At 44.1% G+C, this 24259-nt stretch overlaps 1 protein-coding gene across 1 annotated transcript in view; it reads left to right on the top strand.

The window, feature by feature from the left end:
• Positions 1-1420: 1420 nt before the first annotated feature.
• The window catches only part of psmb1 (proteasome 20S subunit beta 1), a 35596-nt gene continuing 12757 nt past the window's right edge, over positions 1421-24259 (top strand). Inside the window, exons 1-3 of the mRNA XM_063055195.1 lie at positions 1421-1613; positions 9718-9825; positions 12272-12353. Of these exons, the coding sequence (XP_062911265.1) occupies positions 1519-1613; positions 9718-9825; positions 12272-12353 (285 nt within the window). The 5' untranslated portion in view covers positions 1421-1518. The remainder of the gene's footprint in view (positions 1614-9717; positions 9826-12271; positions 12354-24259) is intronic.

Raw genomic sequence — 24259 nt, 5'->3', positions numbered from 1 at the left:
TTGCCTTTCCTATAGTTGCATCAATATGTTGTGTCCAGATTAGGTCCTCAGAGATATTGACACAGAGGAACTTGAATTGCTCACTCTCTCCACTTCTGATCCCTCTGTGAGGATTGGTTTGTGTTCTCTTGTTTTATGCTCCCGAAGTCCACAATCAGCTCTTTGGTCTTGCAGATGTTGAGTGCAAGGTTGTTTCTATGATACCACTCAACTAACTGGCGTAACTCACTCCTGTGCGCCCTTTCATACCATCTGAAATTCTGTCATCAATGGCTGTATCATCAGCAATTTATAGATGGCACTTGAGCTATGCCTAACCACACAGTCATGGGTGTAGAGTGAAGAGAGCAGTGTGCTAAGCACACATCTCTGTGGTGTGCCAGTGTTGATTATCAGCGTGATGGAGATGTTACTTCCAATCAACACAGGTTGTGGTCATCCAAAGTTCAAAGGAAAATTTATTATCAGAGTACATACATGTCACCACATACAACCCTGCAATTATTCTCCTACGTTTATACCTAGCAAATCTATAGAACAGTAACTGTAAACAGGATCAATGAACAACAAACTCTGCAAATACAAATATAAATACATAGCAATAAATAATGAGAGCATGAAAAAACAAGACAAAGAGTCCCTAAAGTCATTGGTTGTGGGAATCAGAAATTGAATGAGTGCAGTTATTCCCTTTTGTTCAAGAGCTTGATTGTTGAGGGGTAGTAACTGTTCTTGAACCTGGTGGTGTGAGTCTTGAGGTACCTGTCCCTTCTACCTGATGGCAGCAGCCAGAAAAGAACATGGCCTGGGTGGTGAGGATCTTTGATAATGGATACACGAGAAAATCTGCAGATGCTGGAAATTCAAGCAACACACACAAAATGCTGGTGGAACGCAGCGGGCCAGGCAGCACCTATAGGAAGAAGTACAGTCGACGTTTCGGGTCGAGACCCTTCGTCGTTGATAATGGATGCTGCTTTTCTACAGCAATGTTTCATGTGATGTGCTCAATAGTTTGGGGGAGAGTGGGCTTTACCACCACCCTATTGTAGGATCTTCCCCTCAAAGGCATACGTACATACTAGGTAATATAAGGTCTCAAGTCACTGGGCATATTTGGCGAGGGAACTGTATAAAACCCGCAGCTTAAGGTGGGAGTCGTAGCTGAACCAGCTGCTGGTAATCTTGAGTAACAAAATGCTTCATTAGAACGCACGAAACGTCATCTGTTTATTCCCCTCCATAGATGCTGACTGCCTTGCTGAGATGTATAAGAAGTTAACACTCTCACTTTCCCTTCCAACTGAGATCGAGCATATCCGCAGGCGCTCACACGATTTCCTTGGTGAGTGCGCGGGGTGCTGAAGAGAGTGCGGCACTGTTGGGCACATGCGCAGTTCAGCAGTGTAGTGGGGAAGGAGTTGGGTGTGACACCGAAGCCGCCATATTGACAGTGAGACAGCAGCCGGGTAGTGGCGGTTCCCTGATTCCTGATAGAAAGTTCGGCTGGAGAGGGAAATGCTGCAAACATACGGCTACATGAGGGGTCGGGAGGAGTATGAGTACTCGGGGCCAACACAGCACCGCTTCTCGCCCTATACCTTCAACGGAGGGTGAGTATGGGCTAATTTAGAGTCGTAGGCCGCGGGGAGCGGGGAATCCCGTGGTCGGTTTGGGGTCGGAAGGGAGCTGCGGTGGGAGTCGGGTTGGGTCAGTGGAGGAAATAATGGGGATCAGAATCCTGAATTCGATACCGGTATTTTTCCCCGCAGCTGGACAGTCTAGAGTTGTCCCGATGTAAAGATAACTAGTTCAGAATAAAATACAAACTGAGATGTCTCCTTGCTGACTGTATAATTTGGGCTTTGGCCCCCTTGTCCTGGATGCAGTAATCGGTTTCCGTTTCGCTCCTTTGAAACCATTCTGTGATAGCCCTCGTTTATCGAGGAGTGTTCCCGCAGTTGGTGATATGCTGTTGTTTCCCCCCCAGTAAGTTTGAATGTAAACTTTTTATTTAGATGTACTGAAAAAGTTTATGAATTGATTCTGTTTCAGCATACGATCCTCAACCAAACTACTGTTAATCGGGGCAGCAGTTTATTTTGGGACAACTCTGAAAGAACAAAAACTAAATCGGGAAAATGGCCGGGATTCCTTTCGTTTATTTGGGACACTATGACGCTTAATTGGAGCAGGACACTTGCTGAAAAATTTCTAACTAGCATCAGTCACGTGGCCGTTAGACACTACACTGTACTTAGAGTAAACAATTTTCTTTCCAATATTTTTATTAGTTTCTACGTAGAAGAATATAGAGTACAAGAAAGTATATATAGAAGGTCAAAAAAGATTTTTTAAGACTACCAATTACATTATATCTATTCATAACAACAATCTCATTACCCCGTATTCATGTAAGTTAATCAAAAGTTATACTGAAATATACTAATTTATTACAAAAGAGAGTCTAACCCCTACCAAAACCAAAGCTGTTTATTAAGGAGAAAAAAAGGTAAAATACCTTCTCATATAATAAAAATTAATAATAGCTAACATCTGAATTTAAGCAACGAATTGAAGTTTTTGAAAATAATTCAGAAAAGGTCCCCACAATGTTTGAAAGTCTTGATGAGATTCAGAAATTGAACAATGAATCTTCTCGAAATCTAAGCATGACATAATGTCGCATAACCATTGAGCATGAGTAGGAGGAAAAACATCTTTTCATTTAAGCAAAAGCACCCTCCTAGCTATAAGAGAGCTAAAGGCCAAAATATGTAAATCAGATGTCTTCAGCTTGATATCTTGTCCTGCAACAATACCGACTAGGGTCGTCAGAGAATTAGGCTTAAACTTGACTTTGAAAAATAAAGAGAAAGTTTGAAACACTTTCAATATTTTTCAAGACTCGGACAAGTCCAAAACATACGAATTAATGAAGCTTCTCCATTATTACATCTGTCACAGTAGGGAGATATATCCGAATAAAAACGAGAAAGCTTATCTTTAGTCATATGGATTCTGTGTACCACCTTAAATTCTATGAGGGAATGGCGAGCACATAGCGATGAAGTATTAACCAGTTTTAAAATTTCATTCCAAGTTTCCTCAGATACTGATGTTGGTAAATCTTGTTCCCAGAGATTCTTAATGTTGCCTAAAGGAACATTCCTTGACTCCAGTAACATACCATAAATATTAGATATTGAACCATTATGAAAAGGTGTCAAATTAAAAATTACGTCTATAGTAAATTCTTATCTGAGCTTATAGGAAATGTGCATAATTGAGACCTTAGAAAGTCTCTGATTTGTAGATATCTTAAAAAGTGAGTTTAGGGTAAGCTATATTTAGCTGACAATTGCTGAAATGAAAAAAGATTTCCTCCAACAAACAGATCCCGAAAATATTTGATACCCATCCTGTCCCATTCTTTAAAAATTAAATCAGTCATGGAGGGTTTAAAAAAAATAGAATAAATGGGACTTAAAAGGGAAAATCTCAATAAACCAGATTTTTTCCTAAATTGTATCCAGATCCTCAGAGTATGTTTAACTATTAAATTATCAGTTAGTTTACTTACAAATAAAGGAAGTGAGAATCCAAGAAGAGAAATAATAGAAAATTTATTAACAGTTAGCTTCTAAAGAAACCCATAATGGACAGTCTACACGATTAATATAATATAGCCAAAACGTAAGATATCGTATATTAACTGCCCAGTAATAAAACCTAAAATTAGTAAGGCTAAACCTCCAGACTTTTTAGATTTTTGAAGATGAACTTTATGTAAATGGGGACATTTATTTTTCATATTCTTGGAGGATAAAATAGATGCATGAGAGTCAAAAAAGTATTTGGGAATAAAGACAGGTAAAGCCTGAAAAAGATATATAAATTTAGGTAGAATATTCATTTTAATAGAATTAATTCGTCCAATCCACGATATTGAAAGAGGTGACCAGTTTAATAATATCCTTTTTACATGGTTCAATAAAGTAAGAAAGTTTTCTTCTAGCAGGTGTTTGTAATTTTTAGTGACTGTTGCCCCCAAGTAAGTAAATTGATTCCTTACGATTTTGAAAGGGAGATTAGTATTAATTGATACCAAATTATTTAAAGGAAATAATTCACTCTTAACGTAGGTTCAATTTATATCCTGAAAACTGGCTAAAACGGGAGAGTAAAGAAAGTACGCAAGGTAACGAGGTCTCAGCATTAGAGATGAAAAGCAATATATCATCAGTGTAAAGTGAGATTTTGTGGGTGATACAGCTCCTTAAAATACCACAGATTCATAGATTCTCGAAAAGCAATGGCAAGGGATTCTAAAGCTAGATCAAAAAGCAAAGGACTCAACGGACAGCCTTGTCTAGTTCCACGGTGAAGTTTAAATGGTTTGGAATTTTGAAAATTATTAAGAACCCGAGCAGAAGGAGATAGATAAAGTAACTTAATCCATTGAATAGAATTTGGTGCAAAATTAAATTTTTCTAAGGTTTTAAATAAATAATTCCATTCAACTCGGTCGAAGGCCTTCTCAGCATCTAAGGATATCACACATTCCGATATCTCCTGAGAAGGAGATTAAATAACATTTAATACACGGCATATATTAAAATGGGAATGTCGGTTTTTAATAAATCCAGTCTGATCATCAGAAATAATAGAAGGTAAAATGTCTTCAATCCTACGAGCCAGAACTTTAGAAAGAATTTTAGTATCAACATTGAGTAATGAAATTTGCCTATATGAAGAATGTTCAGTTGGGTCCTTATTCTGAGCAAGTTTCTTGTTCTTTCATTTTGCTGTTGTTCCATGTTATTATAAAGCTAGTCATGAACATGTTGTCTTCTACCAAAGTCATGGTCGGTGTTCTAATTGGGTTTTGAGTGAACATTTTGGATCTTCTGCAAATTGTATAGCCTCTAGTTTTTGGCATATTGGCTTTCATAAATTGAGGGATTGAGTTCAAGAGTCGGGATGTTATATTGAAGTTGTGTAAGATGCTGAATTTGAAGTACAGTGTGCAGTTCTGGTCACCTACTTACAGGAAAGATTTCATTAAGGTTAAAAGACCATAAGACAAAGGAGCAGAAGTAGGCCATTTGGCCCATCGAGTCTGCTCCGCCATTTTATCATGAGCTGATCCATTTTATCCTATTTAGTCCCACTGCCCCGCCTTCTCACCATAACCTTTGATGCCCTGGCTACTCAGATACCTATCAATCTCTGCCTTAAATACGCCCAATGACTTGGCTTCCACTGCTGCCCGTGGCAACAAATTCCATAGATTCACCACCCTCTGACTAAAAAAATTTCTTCGCATTTCTGTTCTGAAAGGGCGCCCTTCAATCCTGAAGTCATGCCCTCTCGTACTAGACTCCCCCATCATGGGAAACAACTTTGCCACATCCACTCTGTCCATGCTTTTTAACATTCGAAATGTTTCTATGAGGTCTCCCCTCATTCTTCTAAACTCCAAGAAATACAGTCCAAGAGCGGACAAACGTTCCTCATATGTTAACCCTCTCATTCCCGGAATCATTCTCGTGAATCTTCTCTGTACCCGCTCCAACGTCAGCACATCCTTTCTTAAATAAGGAGACCAAAACTGCCCACAGTACTTCAAGTGAGGTCTCACCAGTGCCTTATAGAGCCTCAACATCACATCCCTGCTCCTATACTCTATTCCTCTAGAAATGAATGCCAACATTGCATTCGCCTTCTTCACTACTGACTCAACCTGGAGGTTAACTTTAAGGGAATCCTGTACAAGGACTCCCAAGTCCCGTTGCATCTCAGAACTTTGAATTCTTTCCCCATTTAAATAATAGTCTGCCCGTTTATTTTTTCTGCCAAAGTGCATAACCATACACTTTCCAACATTGTACTTCATTTGCCACTTCTCTGCCCATTCTTCCAATCTATCCAAGTCTCTCTGCAGACTCTCCGTTTCCTCAGCACTACCGGCCCCTCCACCTATCTTCGTATTGTCAGCAAACTTAGCCACAAAGCCATCTATTCCATAATCCAGATCGTTGATGTACAATATAAAAAGAAGCGGCCCCAACACAGACCCCTGTGGAACACCACTGGTAACCGGCAGCCAACCAGAATAGGATCCCTTTATTCCCACTCTCTGTTTCCTGCCAATCAGCCAACGCTCTATCCACGTATGTAACTTTCCCGTAATTCCATGGGCTCTTATCTTGTTAAGTAGCCTCATGTGTGGCACCTTGTCAAAGGCCTTCTGAAAATCCAAATATACAACATCCACTGCATCTCCCTTGTCTAGCCTACTTGTAATTTCCTCAAAAAATTGTAATAGGTTTGTCAGGCAGGATTTTCCTTTAAGGAATCCATGCTGAGTTCTGCCTATCTTGTCATATGCCTCCAGGTACTCTGTAACCTCATCCTTGACAATCGACTCCAACAACTTCCCAACCACCTACGTCAAGCTAACAGGTCTATAATTTCCTTTTTGCTTCCTTGCCCCCTTCTTAAATAGCGGAGTGACATTTGCAATCTTCCAGTCTTCCGGAGCCATGCCAGAATCTATCGACTTTTGAAAGATCATCGCTAATGCCTCCGCAATCTCCACAGCTACTTCCTTCAGAACACGAGGGTGCATTCCATCTGGTCCAGGAGATTTATCGACCTTTAGCCTATTCAGCTTCCTGAGTACTTTCTCTGTCGTAATTGTGACTGCGCACACTTCTCTTTCCTGCCACCCTTGAGTGTCCGGTATCCTGCTGTCTTCCTCAGTGAAGACTGATGCAAAATACTTGTTCAGTTCGTCTGCCATCTCCTCATCTCCCATTTACAATTTCTCCAGCATCATTTTCTATCGGTCCTATATCTACTCTCACCTGTCTTTTACTCTTTATATACTTGAAAAAGCTTTTAGTATCCTCTTTGATATTATTTGCTAGCTTCCTTTCATAGTTAATCTTTTCTCTCATAATGACCTTCTTGGTTTCCTTTTGTAAGGTTTTAAAAACTTCCCAATCCTCTGTCTTCCCACTAATTTTTGCTTCCTTGTATGCCCTCTCCTTTGCTTTAACTTTGGCTTTGATTTCTCTTGTCAACCACGGTTGCATCCTTTTTCCACTCGAAAATTTCTTCTTTGGAATATACCTGTCTTGCACATTCCTCATTTTTCGCATAAACTCCAGCCACTGCTGCTCTGCCGTCTTTCCCGCCAGTGTCTCTTTCCAGTCAATTTTGGCCAGTTCCTCTCTCATGCCACTGTAATTTCCTTTACTCCACTGAAACACTGACACATCAGATTTCGGCTTCTCTTTTTCTAATTTCACAGTGAACTCAATCATGTTATGATCACTGCTTCCTAAGGGTTCCTTCACCTCAATCTCTCCAATCACCTCCAGTTCATTACACAATACCCAATCCAGTACAGCCGATCCCCTAGTGGGCTCAACAACAAGCTGTTCTAAAAAGCCATCTCGCAGACATTCTACAAATTCTCTCTCTTGAGATCCAGTGCCGACCTGATTTTTCCAATCTACTCGCATGTTAAAATCCCCCACAATTACCATATCACTGCCCTTCTGACAAGCCTTTTCTATTTCCAGTTGTAATTTGTAGTCAGAAAGAGTGCAGAGAAAAGTTACAAGTATATTGGTGGGACTTGAGAATGTGAGTTACGGAGAAAAGTTGAATAAATTAGGACTTTATTCCTGAAGCATAGGGGAATGAGGGGAGGATCTTGTGTGTGAGCCTCCATTGGTCGGAGCTGACAATGGATAATTGAATCCTAGCTGTCTAGGTATGCAAATCTGGACAGTACCATATGGAGAGCAAGCTGTTGCCCATGTAGTAAGCTCCCCTTCTCTACACATCTGATAAACGCTAAAGAATGGCAGGGACCGATTATATTTTGGTACCAGCAGCATCGCAGGAGTTGCCAGTCAGCAACAAATTCAATGTAGGACTACCTTGGGGACTCCCGCTTTGGATCTTTCCCTTAGGGTTTACTCCTGAAACCTTCCCTGTGAGTGGATATAGCCACAAGGCAATAGAGGTTTGAGATCAGAGTTTTCCTTCTAGATGAGCTGCCAAACATGGCTGACAAGCCCCATGTGCCCATCTTACAGTGATATACTAAATTATGAGAGGTATACATAGAGTAAATACATGCGGGCTTTTTCCTCCTCAGGGTGAGACCCGGTATGGGAAGTAACTGTTTTAGGGTGGCATGGTTATGTATTGGTTAGCACGACTCTTTACATTACAGGCGACACAGGTTCAATTCCCTCCGCTGCCAGTAAGGAGTTTGTCCTGTGACTGTATGGGCTTCCTCTGGACGCGGGCTCGGGCTTCCTCCCACAGTCCACGAATGTGGAATGAGTTGCCATTGAGTGTAGTTCACTTGTATCATGCAAGAGGGGTTTTAATAGTTACATGGATGAGATGGGTATTGATGGCTAAGTTCTGGCTTCAGGTCGATGGGACTAGGCAGAAGACTAGGTTGGCATGGACTAGATGGAATGAAGGACCTGTTTCTGCACTGTAATAAGTCCACATGCAATGATCAGATTTATTGGACTCAATTCTACAATTTGTCTTTCTAGGTCTTGAGCTTATACGTGGGTAGCAGTTGAATAATATAACTGAAGCCAAGGAGGCTGCAGGTGCTGGAATCTGGAGCAAAAGAAAATGTTGGAGGAATTGGGTGGGTCAGGAGGTGTCACTGGTGAGAAATGGGCAGTTGATGTTTAGGATCAAAATCCTCCATTAGGCAGCTGTAAAGCTTTTGCCATTTTGTTCCTGTACCTTTAATATCAGTTCCAAAAAAAATGTCATAGGACTTGAGCAACAGGAAGTCTTTGAAAAGCAAGGGAAAACTGAACTGAGAAGCATAGGGTGGAAGTACTGGTTTAATTATTACTACTCATTTTCTGGCCTGCAGCGCTCAAGTGGGCTGAACTGTGGGAGCAGGATTATTGCTGGCAGACTCCCAGTGCGGAGTTTTTCTGATTTTACTATTTTCATCATCTCACCTTGCACATATAATGGAGGGCAAGTGAGGGGCTGGGGATGAGAGATCTAGTGATGCAGTGGGAATGTCTTACTCCAAACTTCCCTTGTTTTTGTTCAACAACAGCTGGGGAGTCCTCAGTGCTTTCAAAACTTTGACAAGGATATTTTAAAAACTGCAAAGTAATTAAAAATAAATTGGGTAGAAATACTTCAAAAATAAAAGCATAACTAAAATAACTTGCCTTCCCGTTTGCATGATCTCTATATCACTAAACTCTTCTTGAAACCAATAGTAGCAATGATACTGTGCTGGGTCTAATCAGCAGGAAAAGATGCAAGTTTTTTTCTATTTTTAGTCCCTATCTTTCATCCAAAAAGGAGGACCATTATTGTTGGCCTTCATGTAGAACCTGGTATATGCATGTAAATAGCTAAATATTGTTTGGTTCTTTGTGTGTTGCTGACTACTACTTTTATAACTGGTTACACATTGTTTAGTTTTTCACAGGGCAGTCTGTGGTACTCTGAATTAATGTAAGGTGCTAGTTATTCATTGAAGCAAATGAATGCTGCAGGTACTGTTTGCAGTGTGGGGATGTGGAAAAAAGCATTGACTTTAAAGAAGTAATGAACATCAATAATTGTTTCTTTTCTTTCTGTTTGGAATGTTAATTTTGACATTTTCTTCCATCCACTCTTGTTTCATCATTAAAGAACTGTGCTGGCCTTAGCTGGGGAAGACTTTTCCATTGTTGCTTCAGATACACGACTGAGTGAGGGTTATTCCATTCACAGCCGAGACTCATCCAAGTGCTACAAATTGTAAGTCTAAAAATGTGCATGTCAACTAATATTTCGCGATGAATGTTATTTTGACTTTCTTTTTCAATGGCCTTGGAGTATTTTTGAAATTGTAAATGGGTTAATTTTCAACAGTTGTATTATCATGTAGCTTATGCATTAACTGTTAAATGAAAGCTGTTGTAATGTGCCGGAGAGACAATGAAGCTAGTGGGTATAGAAGTGTTTTATTCAACAAAAACTAGCAGTCGGCATCATATTGAGACCCTTTTAGGGGCAGAGGCCACACTCCAGACACCCAAAATGGATGTTAATCAGTATTGTCTGATTTGCAATTAACATGCCGTCAGTTCCAGGAAACTATTGCCCAGGGTTGCATTTTAAATTTAATCTACAACCCACTTTCAGGTCTAAAGATTGGTTGCTGACGTTAATATTTGCTATATACCCTAATTCCAGAATAAATAACTTGGCTGGTGAAAGGCAGTAAATAACCCAGTGTTGCAGGTTCGGCCATCTTCATATTCCATTGGGGGTCTTGGGTATGATGTTGGGTATTTTGCTTTGACCTTTTGCACTAGATTAAGATTTCTTTCAGGGACTCCGCTCTGGGCCATTATAAACACAAATGATTCTGCAGATGCTGGAAATCCAGATGTACACACTCAAAATGCTGGAGGAACTCAGCAGGTGAGGCATCAGGCAGCATCTATGGAGAGGGGTGAATAAACAAGTCGACATTTCAGGCCGAGATCCTTTCATCAGACTTGATAGAAACATAGAAACAATTCCACCATATTATGGTTACTCTTACCCAAGGGGCCTCTCACGACAAGATTGCTAATTAACCCTTCCTCATTGCTCAAAACCCAGTCCAGAATAGCCTGCTCTCTAGTTGGTTCCTCGACATGTTGGTTCAAAAAACCATCCCTCATACATTCCAAGAAATCCTCTTCCTCAGCACCTTTACCAATTTGGTTCACCCAATCTACATGTAGATTGAAGTCACCCATTATAACTGCTGTTCCTTTATTGCACACATTTCTAATTTCCTGTTTAATACCATCTCCGACCTCACTACTACAGCTAGGTGGCCTGTACACAACTCCCACCAGCGTCTTCTGCCCCTTAGTGTTACGTAGCTCTACCCATATCGATTCCACATCTTCCCGGCTTATGTCCTTCCTTTCTATTGCGTTAATCTCTTCTTTAACCAGCAACGCCACCCCACCTCCCCTTCCTTCATGTCTATCCCTCCTGAATATTGAATATCCCTGAACGTTGGAGCTCCCATCCTTGGTCACCCTGGAGCCATGTCTCTGTGATCCCAACTATATCATAATCATTAATAACAATCTGCACTTTCAATTCATCCACCTTATTACGAATGCTCCTTGCATTGACACACAAAGCCTTCAGGCGCTCTTTTACAATTCTCTTAGCCCTTATACAATTATGTTGAAAAGTGGCCCTTTTTAATGCTTGCCCTGGATTTTTCGGCCTGCCACTTTTACTTTTCTCCTTACTACTTTTTGCTTCTACCCTCACTTTACACCCCTCTGTCTCTCTGCACTGGTTCCCAGCCCCCTGTTGTGAACTAACCTCCTCACGCCTAGCCTCTTTAATTTGATTCCCACCCCCCAACCATTCTAGTTTAAAGTCAGCTCAGTAGCCCTGGCTAATCTCCCTGCCAGGATATTGGTCCCCCTAGGATTCAAGTGTAACCCGTCCTTTTTGTACAGGTCACGCCTGCGCCAAAAGAGGTCCCAATGATCCAAAAACTTGAATCCCTGCCCCCTGTTCCAATCCCTCAGCCACGCATTTATCCTCCACCTCATCGCATTCCTACTCTCACTGTCGCGTGGCACAGGCAGTAATCCCGAGATTACTACCTTTGCGGTCCTTTTTCTCAACTCCCTTCCTAGCTCCCTATATTCTCCTTTCAGGACCTCATCCCTTTTCCTACCTATGTCATTGGTACCTATATGTACCACGACCTCTGGCTCCTCACCCTCCCACTTCAGGATATCTTGGACACGATATTTGATGAAGGGTCCTAGTCCAAAACCTTAACTGTTTATACTTCTCCAAGGATGCTACTTGACCTGCTGAGTTCCTCCAGCATTTTGTGTGTTCTGTTCTTGTCATTATGCTGTTCAAAGTAAAGACTAGATCTTAGCTTCGTAGTCCGAGCTGCGTCACAACATTTTAAATTACCTGCTTCTCTCCTTGGACCTCTGCAGTTATCTTTGTGTGCAAAGGTTCCTCACTGAGCAATTTCTCCTTTCCTTTATGTCACTATTAACTGTAGACTGCCTGTAATCTAATGAATGTCTATTAAGGTGGTAAACATAATGCAAAGTGCGCTCCTACAGTGATCTAATCTCTCTTGATTAAGTACTTTGATTATTTAATTGCATTAGTATGGTATAACCTTTGCTGACCCTTTTTAATAATTTATGATTAGGACAGACCAAACTGTGATTGGATGCACTGGATTCCATGGAGACTGTCTTACGCTGACAAAAATCATTGATGCAAGATTAAAGGTATCGACAGTCTTGTAAAGTGAAAATATTGCTTATTCATAAATGCCAGGCTGCCTTTGGAATTGAGGTTGGGAGTGGGAAATCATCATAGCATAATTTAACCTATGTACCTTTTGGTGTAAAGTGAATTAGAAACACAGAAAACCTGCAGCACAATACAGGCACTTCGACCGACAAAGCTTTGCCGAACATATCCTTACCTTAGAAATTACCTAGGGTTGTCCATAGCCCTCTATTTTCCTAAGCTCCATGTACCTATCCAGGAGTCTCTTAAAAGACCCTATTGCATCTGCCTTCACCTCCGTTGCCGGCAGCCATGCACTCACTGCCATCTACGTAATAAATTGAGACGATAGTTTATAAATCATCATCATTTTGTGGCCTGTGGAGTGGGAGATCGCAGCAAGGGTTGGAGTTCCTTGTGGAGTTTGCTAGTTTTAAGAAGTGAGTGGGACCTCCCTAGACTTCTCTGCAGAGTGGGAGATAGCTTGGGTTATTAGTGACTAGGCAAGTGCCAATAAAAAGAAGTGAGGTGTAAGCAGAGCAGCCATTGTGTGAGTGGGTTCAGGGTAAGAGTGGGAGGCTTTGGCTGAAAAGGCTTGGTAAGAATAGGTGGAGGCTCTAATAAGTTTCAAGTAAATATTTTTTTCCTTTGTTTTACTACATAGTGCATTGTGAATGCATCCACGGCCAGAGGTATGTTCTTTATGTGTGATGCAGGAGCTCTGAGAGATCTGTCTCCTTTATAGCAACATCTGAACAAAGTGCATCCAGTTACAGGGAGGTAGTCACCCCTGAGCAGCTGGGTGACTGTCAGAAATAGGCAGCCATTGCAGAGTACCCTTATGGCCTTTGGACTGGGTCACTGACACTGAGTCTTGCTGGGTGGCTCAGAAGGGATGGGGGAAAGAGGAGTGCAGTAGTGTCCATGGTTTTCGTAGTTAAGGAGCAGACAGGAGATTCTGTGGACATGAAAGTGACACCCATATGTTATCAAAGTTGCTGGTGAACGCAGCAGGCCAAGCAGCATCTATAGGAAGAGGCGCAGTCGACGTTTCAGGCCGAGACCCTTCGTCAGGACTAACTGAAGGAAGAGTGAGTAAGGGATTTGAAAGGGGGAGGGGGAGGGGGAGATGCAAAATGATAGGAGAAGACAGGAGGGGGAGGGATAGAGCCGAGAGCTGGACAGGTGATAGGCAAAAGGGGATACGAGAGGATTATGGGACAGGAGGTCCAGGAAGAAAGACGGGGTGGGGGGGGGTGACCCAGAGGATGGGCAAGAGGTATATTCAGAGGGACAGAGGGAGAAAAAGGAGAGTGAGAGAAAGAATGTGTGCATAAAAATGAGTAACAGATGGGGTACGAGGGGGAGGTGGGGCCTAGCAGAAGTTAGAGAAGTCAATGTTCATGCCATCAGGTTGGAGGCTACCCAGACGGAATATAAGGTGTTGTTCCTCCAACCTGAGTGTGGCTTCATCTTTACAGTAGAGGAGGCCGTGGATAGACATGTCAGAATGGGAATGGGATGTGGAATTAAAATGTGTGGCCACTGGGAGATCCTGCTTTCTCTGGCGGACAGAGCGTAGATGTTCAGCAAAGCGGTCTCCCAGTCTGCGTCGGGTCTCACCAATATATAAAAGGCCACATCGGGAGCACCGGACGCAGTACATCACCCCAGTCGACTCACAGGTGAAGTGATGCTTCACCTGGAAGGACTGTTTGGGGCCCTGAATGGTGGTAAGGGAGGAAGTGTAAGGGCATGTGTAGCATTTGTTCCGCTTGCACGGATAAGTGCCAGGAGGGAGATCAGTGGGGAGGGATGGGGGGGACGAATGGACAAGGGAGTTGTGTAGGGAGCGATCCCTGCGGAATGCAGAGAGAGGGGGGGAGGGAAAGATGTGCTTAGTGGTGGGATCCCGTTGGAGGTGGTGGAAGTTACGGAGAATAATATGTTGGACCCGGAGGCTGGTGGGGTGGTAGGTGAGGACCAGGGGAACCCTATTCCTAGTGGGGTGGTGGGAGGATGGAGTGAGAGCAGATGTACGTGAAATGGGGGAGATGCGTTTAAGAGCAGAGTTGATAGTGGAGGAAGGGAAGCCCCTTTCTTTAAAAAATGAAGACATCTCCCTCGTCCTAGAATGAAAAGCCTCATCCTGACAGCAGATGCGGCGGAGACGGAGGAATCGCGAGAAGGGGATGGCGTTTTTGCAAGAGACAGGGTGAGAAGAGGAATAGTCCAGATAGCTGTGAGAGTCAGCAGGCTTATAGTAGACATCAGTGGATAAGCTGTCTCCAGAGACAGAGACAGAAAGATCTAGAAAGGGGAGGGAGGTGTCAGAAATGGACCAGGTAAACTTGAGGGCAGGGTGAAAGTTGGAGGCAAAGTTAATAAAGTCAACGAGTTCTGCATGCGTGCAGGAAGCAGCGCCAATGCAGTCGTCGATGTAGCGAAGGAAAAGTGGGGGACAGATACCAGAATAGGCACGGAACATAGATTGTTCCACAAACCCAACAAAAAGGCAGGCATAGCTAGGACCCATACGGGTGCCCATAGCTACACCTTTAGTTTGGAGGAAATGGGAGGAGCAAAAGGAGAAATTATTAAGAGTAAGGACTAATTCTGCCAGACAGAGCAGAGTGGTGGTGGAGGGGAACTGATTAGGTCTGGAATCCAAAAAGAAGCGTAGAGCTTTGAGACCTTCCTGATGGGGAATGGAAGTATATAAGGACTGGACATCCATGGTGAAAATAAAGCGGTGGGGGCCAGGGAACTTAAAATCATCGAAAAGTTTAAGAGCGTGAGAAGTGTCACGAACATAGGTCGGAAGGGATTGAACAAGGGGTGATAAAACAGTGTCGAGGTATGCAGAAACGAGTTCGGTGGGGCAGGAGCAAGCTGAGACAATAGTCCAGTCCTTATATACTTCCATCCCCCATCAGGAAGGTCTCAAAGCTCTATGCTTCTTTTTGGATTCCAGACCTAATCAGTTCCCCTCTACCACCACTCTGCTCCGTCTAGCGGAATTAGTCCTTACTCTTAATAATTTCTCCTTTTGCTCCTCCCATTTCCTCCAAACTAAAGGTGTAGCTATGGGCACCCGTCTCCCCTTCCCCCACCACCACTCCGCAGCCCCGTCTTCCTCAGATCCCATCGTCAGCTCCTGGGCCCTCAGAGGCTCCATCCTTCTCTCACCCCAACCCTCCCCTCTCCACTGACACCCCCAGCCTCCCCCCTCCCCCCTCTGATCCCAGCTCTCATCCGTGCCGGGTCTTTACCATCCCCTCCGACCTTCAACTGTCAGAGGCAGAACGCTCTGTTCTCAGTAAGGGCTTCACCTTTGTCCCCCTTCGCCCACACCTCAGCGAGTTCCGTGTTCGCCACGATGCGGAACTTTTCTTCCGCCGTCTCCGTCTCCGAGCCTACTTCTTCGGCAAGGACTCTTCCACCCCCACCGATGACCCCTTCTCCCGTCTTTGACCCTCCTCTTCTTCGTGGACACCCCGCTCTGGTCTTCTGCCTGCTCTGGATCTCTTTATTGCCAACTGCCGACGGGACATCTACCGTCTCGACTTCACCGCACCTTGTCCCCATTCCAACATCACTCCTTCGGAACGCTCTGCTCTCCACTCCCTCCGCACTAATCCTAACATTATTATTAAACCCGCTGATAAAGGGGGTGCTGTTGTAGTCTGGCGTACTGACCTCTACCTTGCCGAGGCACAGCGACAACTCGCGGATACCTCCTCTTATTTACCCCTCGATCGTGACCCCACTAAGGAGCACCAGGCCATTGTCTCCCACACTATCAACGACTTTATCCGCTCAGGGGATCTCCCATCCACTGCTACCAACCTTATAGTTCCCACACCCCGCACTTCCCGTTTCTACCTCCTACCCAAGATCCACAAACCTGCCTGTCCTGGCCGACCTATTGTCTCAGCTTGCTCCTGCCCCACCGAACTCGTTTCTGCATACCTCGACACTGTTTTATCACCCCTTGTTCAATCCTTTCCGACCTATGTTCGTGACACTTCTCACGCTCTTAAACTTTTCGATGATTTTAAGTTCCCTGGCCCCCACCGCTTTATTTTCACCATGGATGTCCAGTCCTTATATACTTCCATCCCCCATCAGGAAGGTCTCAAAGCTCTACGCTTCTTTTTGGATTCCAGACCTAATCAGTTCCCCTCTACCACCACTCTGCTCCGTCTAGCGGAATTAGTCCTTACTCTTAATAATTCTCCTTTTGCTCCTCCCATTTCCTCCAAACTAAAGGTGTAGCTATGGGCACCCGTATGGGTCCTAGCTATGCCTGCCTTTTTGTTGGGTTTGTGGAACAATCTATGTTCCGTGCCTATTCTGGTATCTGTCCCCCACTTTTCCTTCGCTACATCAACGACTGCATTGGCGCTGCTTCCTGCACGCATGCAGAACTCGTTGACTTTATTAACTTTGCCTCCAACTTTCACCCTGCCCTCAAGTTTACCTGGTCCATTTCCGACACCTCCCTCCCCTTTCTAGATCTTTCTGTCTCTGTCTCTGGAGACAGCTTATCCACTGATGTCTACTATAAGCCTACTGACTCTCACAGCTATCTGGACTATTCCTCTTCTCACCCTGTCTCTTGCAAAAACGCCATCCCCTTCTCGCGATTCCTCCGTCTCCGCCGCATCTGCTGTCAGGATGAGGCTTTTCATTCTAGGACGAGGGAGATGTCTTCATTTTTTAAAGAAAGGGGCTTCCCTTCCTCCACTATCAACTCTGCTCTTAAACGCATCTCCCCCATTTCACGTACATCTGCTCTCACTCCATCCTCCCACCACCCCACTAGGAATAGGGTTCCCCTGGTCCTCACCTACCACCCCACCAGCCTCCGGGTCCAACATATTATTCTCCGTAACTTCCGCCACCTCCAACGGGACCCCACCACTAAGCACATCTTTCCCTCCCCCCCCCTCTGCATTCCGCAGGGATCGCTCCCTACACAACTCCCTTGTCCATTCGTCCCCCCCATCCCTCCCCACTGATCTCCCTCCTGGCACTTATCCGTGTAAGCGGAACAAGTGCTACACATGCCCTTACACTTCCTCCCTTACCACCATTCAGGGCCCCAAACAGCCCTTCCAGGTGAGGCATCACTTCACCTGTGAGTCGACTGGGGTGATGTACTGCGTCCGGTGCTCCCGATGTGGCCTTTTATATATTGGTGAGACCCGACGCATACTGGGAGACCACTTTGCTGAACATCTACGCTCTGTCCGCCAGAGAAAGCAGGATCTCCCAGTGGCCACACATTTTAATTCCACATCCCATTCCCATTCTGACATGTCTATCCACGGCCTCCTCCACTGTAAAGATGAAGCCACACTCAGGTTGGAGGAACAACACCTTATATTCCGTCTGGGTAGCCTCCAACCTGATGGCATGAACATTGACTTCAATAACTTCCGTTAGGCCCCACCTCCCCCTCGTACCCCATCTGTTACTCATTTTTATGCACACATTCTTTCTCTCACTCTCCTTTTTCTCCCTCTGTCGCTCTGAATATACCTCTTGCCCATCCTCTGGGTCACCCCCCCCCCACCCCGTCTTTCTTCCCGGACCTCCTGTCCCATAATCCTCTCGTATCCCCTTTTGCCTATCACCTGTCCAGCTCTCGGCTCTATCCCTCCCCCTCCTGTCTTCTCCTATCATTTTGCATCTCCCCCTCCCCCTCCAGCTTTCAAATCCCTTACTCACTCTTCCTTCAGTTAGTCCTGACGAAGGGTCTCGGCCTGAAACGTCGACTGCGCCTCTTCCTATAGATGCTGCTTGGCCTGCTGCGTTCACCAGCAACTTTGATGTGTGTTGCTTGAATTTCCAGCATCTGCAGAATTCCTGTTGTTTACCCATATGTTATGTTGCCTCCCAGGTGCCAGGGTCAGGGATGTCTCGGATTGGGTAGACAGGATTTTGCTCTACGGGGAGAGTGAATAGTTGGAAGTTGTACATATTGGTATCAATGACAGAGGTAGAAAAAGTAGACACAGGTAGTATGAGGTCCTGAAGAGAGAATATAGGGAGTTGGGTAGAAAGCTGAAAAGTAGGACCTCTAGGATGGTAGTCTCTGGATTGCTCCCCATGTCCCATGCTGGTGAGGGTAAGAATATGAAGATTTGGCAGGCGAATGTGTGCCTAAGGAATTGGTGCATGGGGCAGTTTCAGATTTCTGGGTCATTAGGATCTCCTCTGGAGAATGTCTGACCTGTACACAAAGAATGGATTACACCTGAACTTGAGGGGCACTAATATCCTTGGGCAGGTCTGCTAGAGCTGCTGAGGAGGGTTAAACTAAGGCTGAGGATGGGCAGTTGGTATACAAATAGATGCAGTGTGTAGTGAGACTGAGAAAGGACAGGCAGATGACAGGGCAGCATTCCAGAGAGGGACATGAGTTGTAGTTTAACGGGACAAAATTGAAAAGAGTAAGAAATACAGGACTGATGATATATTTGAATGTGCAAAGTATGTGGAATATGGTAGATCTTGTAGCACAGTTAGAGCTTGGCAGGTTTGTGGGCATCACTGAGTTATGGCTGAAAGGAGATTATAGTTGGGAGCTTAACACCAAGGATACACATTATATTGAAATGCCAGGTAGCTAGGCAGAAGGGGCGGGGTGGTTGTGTTGGTAGAAAATGAAATTAAATCATTAGAAATGGGTAGCATAGAATCAAAAAATGTAGAATCTTTGTGGGTAGAATTAAGAAACGATAATGGTAAAAATACCATGAAGTTGTATAGAGGCTTCTGAATAGTATCCAGGATGTGAGGTACAAATTACAATGAGATTTTTTTAAAAAGCATGTAAAAAGGACAATGTTACAATAGTAATGAAGGATTTCAAATGCAGGTAGATTGGAGAAAATCAGATTGGTGCTGGATCCCAAGAGAGGGAATCTGTAGAATGCCTGAGATGCTTTTTTTTTAAAGAGTGGTCTGTCGTTGAGCCCACTATGGGAACGGCAATTCTAGATTGCATGTTGTGCAATGAACTAGATTTGATTGGGGAGCTTAAGGTAAAGGAACCCTTGGGAGGCAGTGGTCATAATTCACCCTGCAGTTTGAGAGGAAGAAGCTAAAGGCAGATATATCAGAATTACAGTGGAATAAAGGGGATTTCAGGCCAGCAGGTGGTGTAGTATCATCGGCACTGGAGTTCGAGGGGGATGGTCCTGAGTTCGAATCCGGCTAGTTTCCAAACTGGGCAACGGCAGTACCTCCATGAAAGGAAAGCCTGGCAATCTAGTTACGTATCTTGCCACAAAAATCCTGTGGACAACTACACTATCCATAAGGTTGCCCTGAGTTGACAATGACTCAACAGCACTCAACAACAACAGCATAGGGAATTATAGAAGCATGAGAGAGGGCAAGAGACCATCAGATATAGGAGCAGAATTAGGTAATTTGGCCCATCGAGTTTGCTCTGCCATTTCATCATGGCTGATCCAATTTTCCTCTCAGTCCCAATCACCTACCTTCTCCCTGTATCCCTTCATGTCCTGACCAATCAAGAATTTATCAACCTCTGTTTTAAATGTACATAAAGAATTGGCCCCCACAGCAGCTGAGGCAAAGAGTTCCACAGGTTCACCATTCTGGCTAGAAATTCCTCCTCATCTCCATTGTAAACGGATGCCTCTCTATTCTGAGACTGTCACCTCTGGTCTTAGGCTCCCCCACCATAGGAAACATCCTCTCCACATCCACTCTATCAAGCCCTTTCACCGTTTGATAGGTTTTAATGAGTTCATCTCCCATTTTTCTGAATTCTCGTGAATACAGGCCCAGGGCCATCAAATGCTCTTCATATGACAAGCCATTCAATCCTGGAGTCATTTTTGTGAACCTCCTTTGAAACTTCTCCAGTTTTAGCACATCCTTCCTAAGATAAGGGGCACAACAACTGCTCACAATACTCCAAGTGAGGCCTCACCAGTGCTTCATAAAGTCTGAACATTATTCTTGATTTTATATTCTAGTCCTCTTGAAATGAGTAGTAACATTGCATTTGACTTCCTCACCACATACTTGTAACCCCCCGGCAAGCCACAGGGTCGCTCAACTGGCTGTCGTCTAGGGAAACAGCCCTCGGCCCCGCCAGACTGAGTAATTAAGTTTGTGTGGATGCTGTGTGATGTACCCCCCCCCCCACCAAATAACAGACAATACACCATATATGATTAAATGAATTACAGTTTATAGATATTACTGGAACTATATAATTAATAGAGATAAAATATAAAAGGAAAAGGCACCACACTTATCAAAGTTCAATCTCTTCATGCACAAACAGTTGGAGCTCTAGTAACAATCCTCCCTTCACCATTCGATCCCCTCTGACCACCTCGACCTGCCACCTGGGACCAACCACGGTGGTCGACCGGATGCTCCATACGAGTCTGTCTCTGTCTCCACTTCTCTCGGTGAAGACTCTGGAACTCGAACTCCTGCTCGGGGTCTGACCCCGTTAGCCAGCTCACAGCACCTTGTCCATGCTCTCCCTGTCCATCTGCCCCAAAACCCGCGCATCACAATAACTTAATAGACACACTAGAAAGAGTAACATCTATCCCAATTGGTTCGTTCATTCATTATCAATAACGTAATCCAAACAAGCTGCTAGCGGGAGAACTTTCTCAGCAGTTAACATAACAAAGAAGCCATTTTAATTAGCCCACACAGTAACATAAAAGAAGAAACCCCTTACATACTCAACCTGCAAATTAACCTTTAGAGAATCCTGTGCAAGGACTCCCAAGTCCCTTTATACCTCAGTTTTTTTGTATTTTTTCTCTATTTAGAAAACAGCCAGCCTTTTTATTTCTTCTACCAAAGAGCATGACCATACACTTCCTGACACTCTATTCCATCTGCCACTTCTTTGCTCATTCTCCTAATCCGAGTCCTTCTGTAGCCTCCCTATTTCCTCAAAACTACCTGCCCCTCCACTTACCTTCATATCCTCTGCAAACTTTGGATTCCGTCATCCAAATCATTGGCATATACCGCAAGAAGAATGGGGATCACCACTAGTCACTGGCAGCCAACCAGAAAAGGCTCCCTTTATTCCCACTCTTTCCTCCTGCCACTACTTTATCCATGCTAGAACCAGTGGGCAAACTTAAAGCACACGGTATTGGGGGTAAGGTATTGGTGTGGGTGGAGAATTGGTTAGCAGACAGGAAGCAAAGAGTGGGAATAAACGGGACCTTTTCAGAATGGCAGGCGGTGACTAGTGGGGTACCGCAAGGCTCAGTGCTGGGACCCCAGTTGTTTACAATATATATTAATGACTTGGATGAGGGAATTAAATGCAGCATCTCCAAGTTTGCGGATGACACAAAGCTGGGTGGCAGTGTTAGCTGTGAGGAGGATGCTAAGAGGATGCAGGGTGACTTGGATAGGTTGGGTGAGTGGGCAAACTCATGGCAGATGCAATTTAATGTGGATAAATGTGAAGTTATCCACTTTGGTGGCAAAAATAGGAAAACAGATTATTATCTGAATGGTGGCCGATTAGGAAAAGGGGAGGTGCAACGAGACCTGGGTGTCATTATACACCAGTCATTGAAAGTGGGCATGCAGGTACAGCAGGCGGTGAAAAAGGCGAACGGTATGCTGGCATTTATAGCGAGAGGATTCGAGTACAGGAGCAGGGAGGTACTACTGCAGTTGTACAAGGCCTTGGTGAGACCACACCTGGAGTATTGTGTGCAGTTTTGGTCCACTAATCTGAGGAAAGACATCTTTGCCATAGAGGGAGTACAAAGAAGGTTCACCAGATTGATTCCTGGGATGGCAGGTCTTTCATATGAAGAAAGACTGGATGAACTGGGCTTGTACTCGTTGGAATTTAGAAGATTGAGGGGGGATCTGATTGAAACGTATAAGATCCTAAAGGGATTGGACAGGCTAGATGCGGGAAGATTGTTCCCGATGTTGGGGAGGTCCAGAACGAGAGGTCACAGTTTGAGGATAGAGGGGAAGCCTTTTAGGACCGAGATTAGGAAAAACTTCTTCACACAGAGAGTGGTGAATCTGTGGAATTCTCTGCCACAGCAAACTGTTGAGGCCAGTTCATTGGCTATGTTTAAGAGGGAGTTAGATATGGCCCTTGTGGCTACAGGGGTCAGGGGGTATGGAGGGAAGGCTGGGGTGGGGTTCTGAGTTGGATGATCAGCCATGATCATAATAAATGGTGGTGCAGGCTCGAAGGGCCGAATGGTCTACTCCTGCACCTATTTTCTATGTTTCTATGTTTCCTGTAATACCATGGGCTCATAGCTTGTTAAGCAGCCTTGTGTGGCATCTTGTCAAAGGCCTTCTAAAAATCCAAGTACACAACATCAACCAATTCTCCTTTGACTATCCAGCTTCTTGTTTCTTCAAAGAATTCCAACAGATTTGTCAGGCAAAATTTTCTCTTGAGGAAACCATGCTGACCATGGCCTATTTTGTCACGTGCCTCCCAAGTATCCTGAAACATCATCCCTAATTATCAACAACATCTCCCCAACCAATGAGGCTTATAGTTTCCTTTCTTCTGCCTCTCTCCCTTTTTGAAGAGTGGAGTGACATTTGCAGTTTTCCTGTCTTCCAGAATCTAGTGATTCTTGAAAGATTACTAATGCCTCCACAAATACAGAACCCTGGGGTGTAGACCATCTGGTCCAGGTGACTTCTCTAGCTTCAGACTTCTCAGTTTCCCCGGAACCTTCCTCTCTACTTATGGTACCTTCACACACTTCATGACATCTGACACCTGGAACTTTCACCATACTGCTGGTTTCTTCCACAGTGAAGACTGATTCAAAATACTTATTCAGTTTGTCTGCCATTTTGTTGTACCCCATTACTACCTCTCCAGCATTGTTTTCAGGTGGCCTGATATCCACTCGCACCTCTCTTTTGCACGTTATGTGTCTGAAGAAACTTTTGGTATCCTCTTTAATCTTATTGGCTAGCTTAGGGTTTGTGTTCCATCTTTACCACCTTTATGACTTTTTTAGTTGCCTTCTGTTAGTTTTTAAAAACTTCTGAATCTTCTCACTTCCCGCTAATCTTTGCTCTATTAAATGCCCTCTCTTTGGCTTTGATTTCTCTCGTTAGCTACGGTGGTGTCATCTTTCCAATAGAATACTTCATCCTCTCTGGAATGTATATATCCTATGCGTTCTGAATTGCTTTCAGAAATTCCAGCCATTGCTGTTCTGCCGTCATCCCGGCCCGTGTTCTTTTCCGATCAGTTCTGGTCAACTCCACTCTCATGTCTCTGTAATTTCCTTTACTCCACTGTAATACTGATGCATCTGACTTTAGCTTCTCCTTCTCACTCAGGGTGGATTAGATCATATTACAGTCGCATCCCCGTAAGGGTTCTTTTACCTGAAGCTCTCTAATCAATTCCGGTTCATTGCACAACTCCCAATTCAGAATAGCTGATAACCTAATGGGCTCAACCACGAGCTGCTCTAAAAAGCCATTACATGGGCACTCTGTAAATTCCCCCTTTTGGCATCTTGCTCCAACCTGATTTTCGTGATCTACCTGTATATTGAAATTCCCCATGACTATTGTAATATTGCCCTTTTAGCATGCATTTTCTATCTCTTGTAATTTGTAGGCCACATCCTTGCTACTGTTTGTTGGTTTGTATGCATCAGGGTCTTTTTACCCTTGCAGTTCCTTAACTCTACCCATAATTCTACACTTTCTGACCCTATGTCATGTCTTTCTAATGATCTGATTTCATTTTTTACCAACTGAGCAATGCCACTTCCTCTGTCTTCCTGCCTGTCCTTTCAATACAATGTATTTCCTTGGACATTAAGCTTCCAGCTATAATCTTCTTTCAGCCATG

Source organism: Mobula hypostoma, chromosome 8 (assembly GCF_963921235.1).
Source record: "Mobula hypostoma chromosome 8, sMobHyp1.1, whole genome shotgun sequence".
Taxonomy (NCBI): Eukaryota; Metazoa; Chordata; class Chondrichthyes; order Myliobatiformes; family Myliobatidae; genus Mobula; species Mobula hypostoma.
This window is presented reverse-complemented; position numbering and strand designations above follow the sequence as displayed.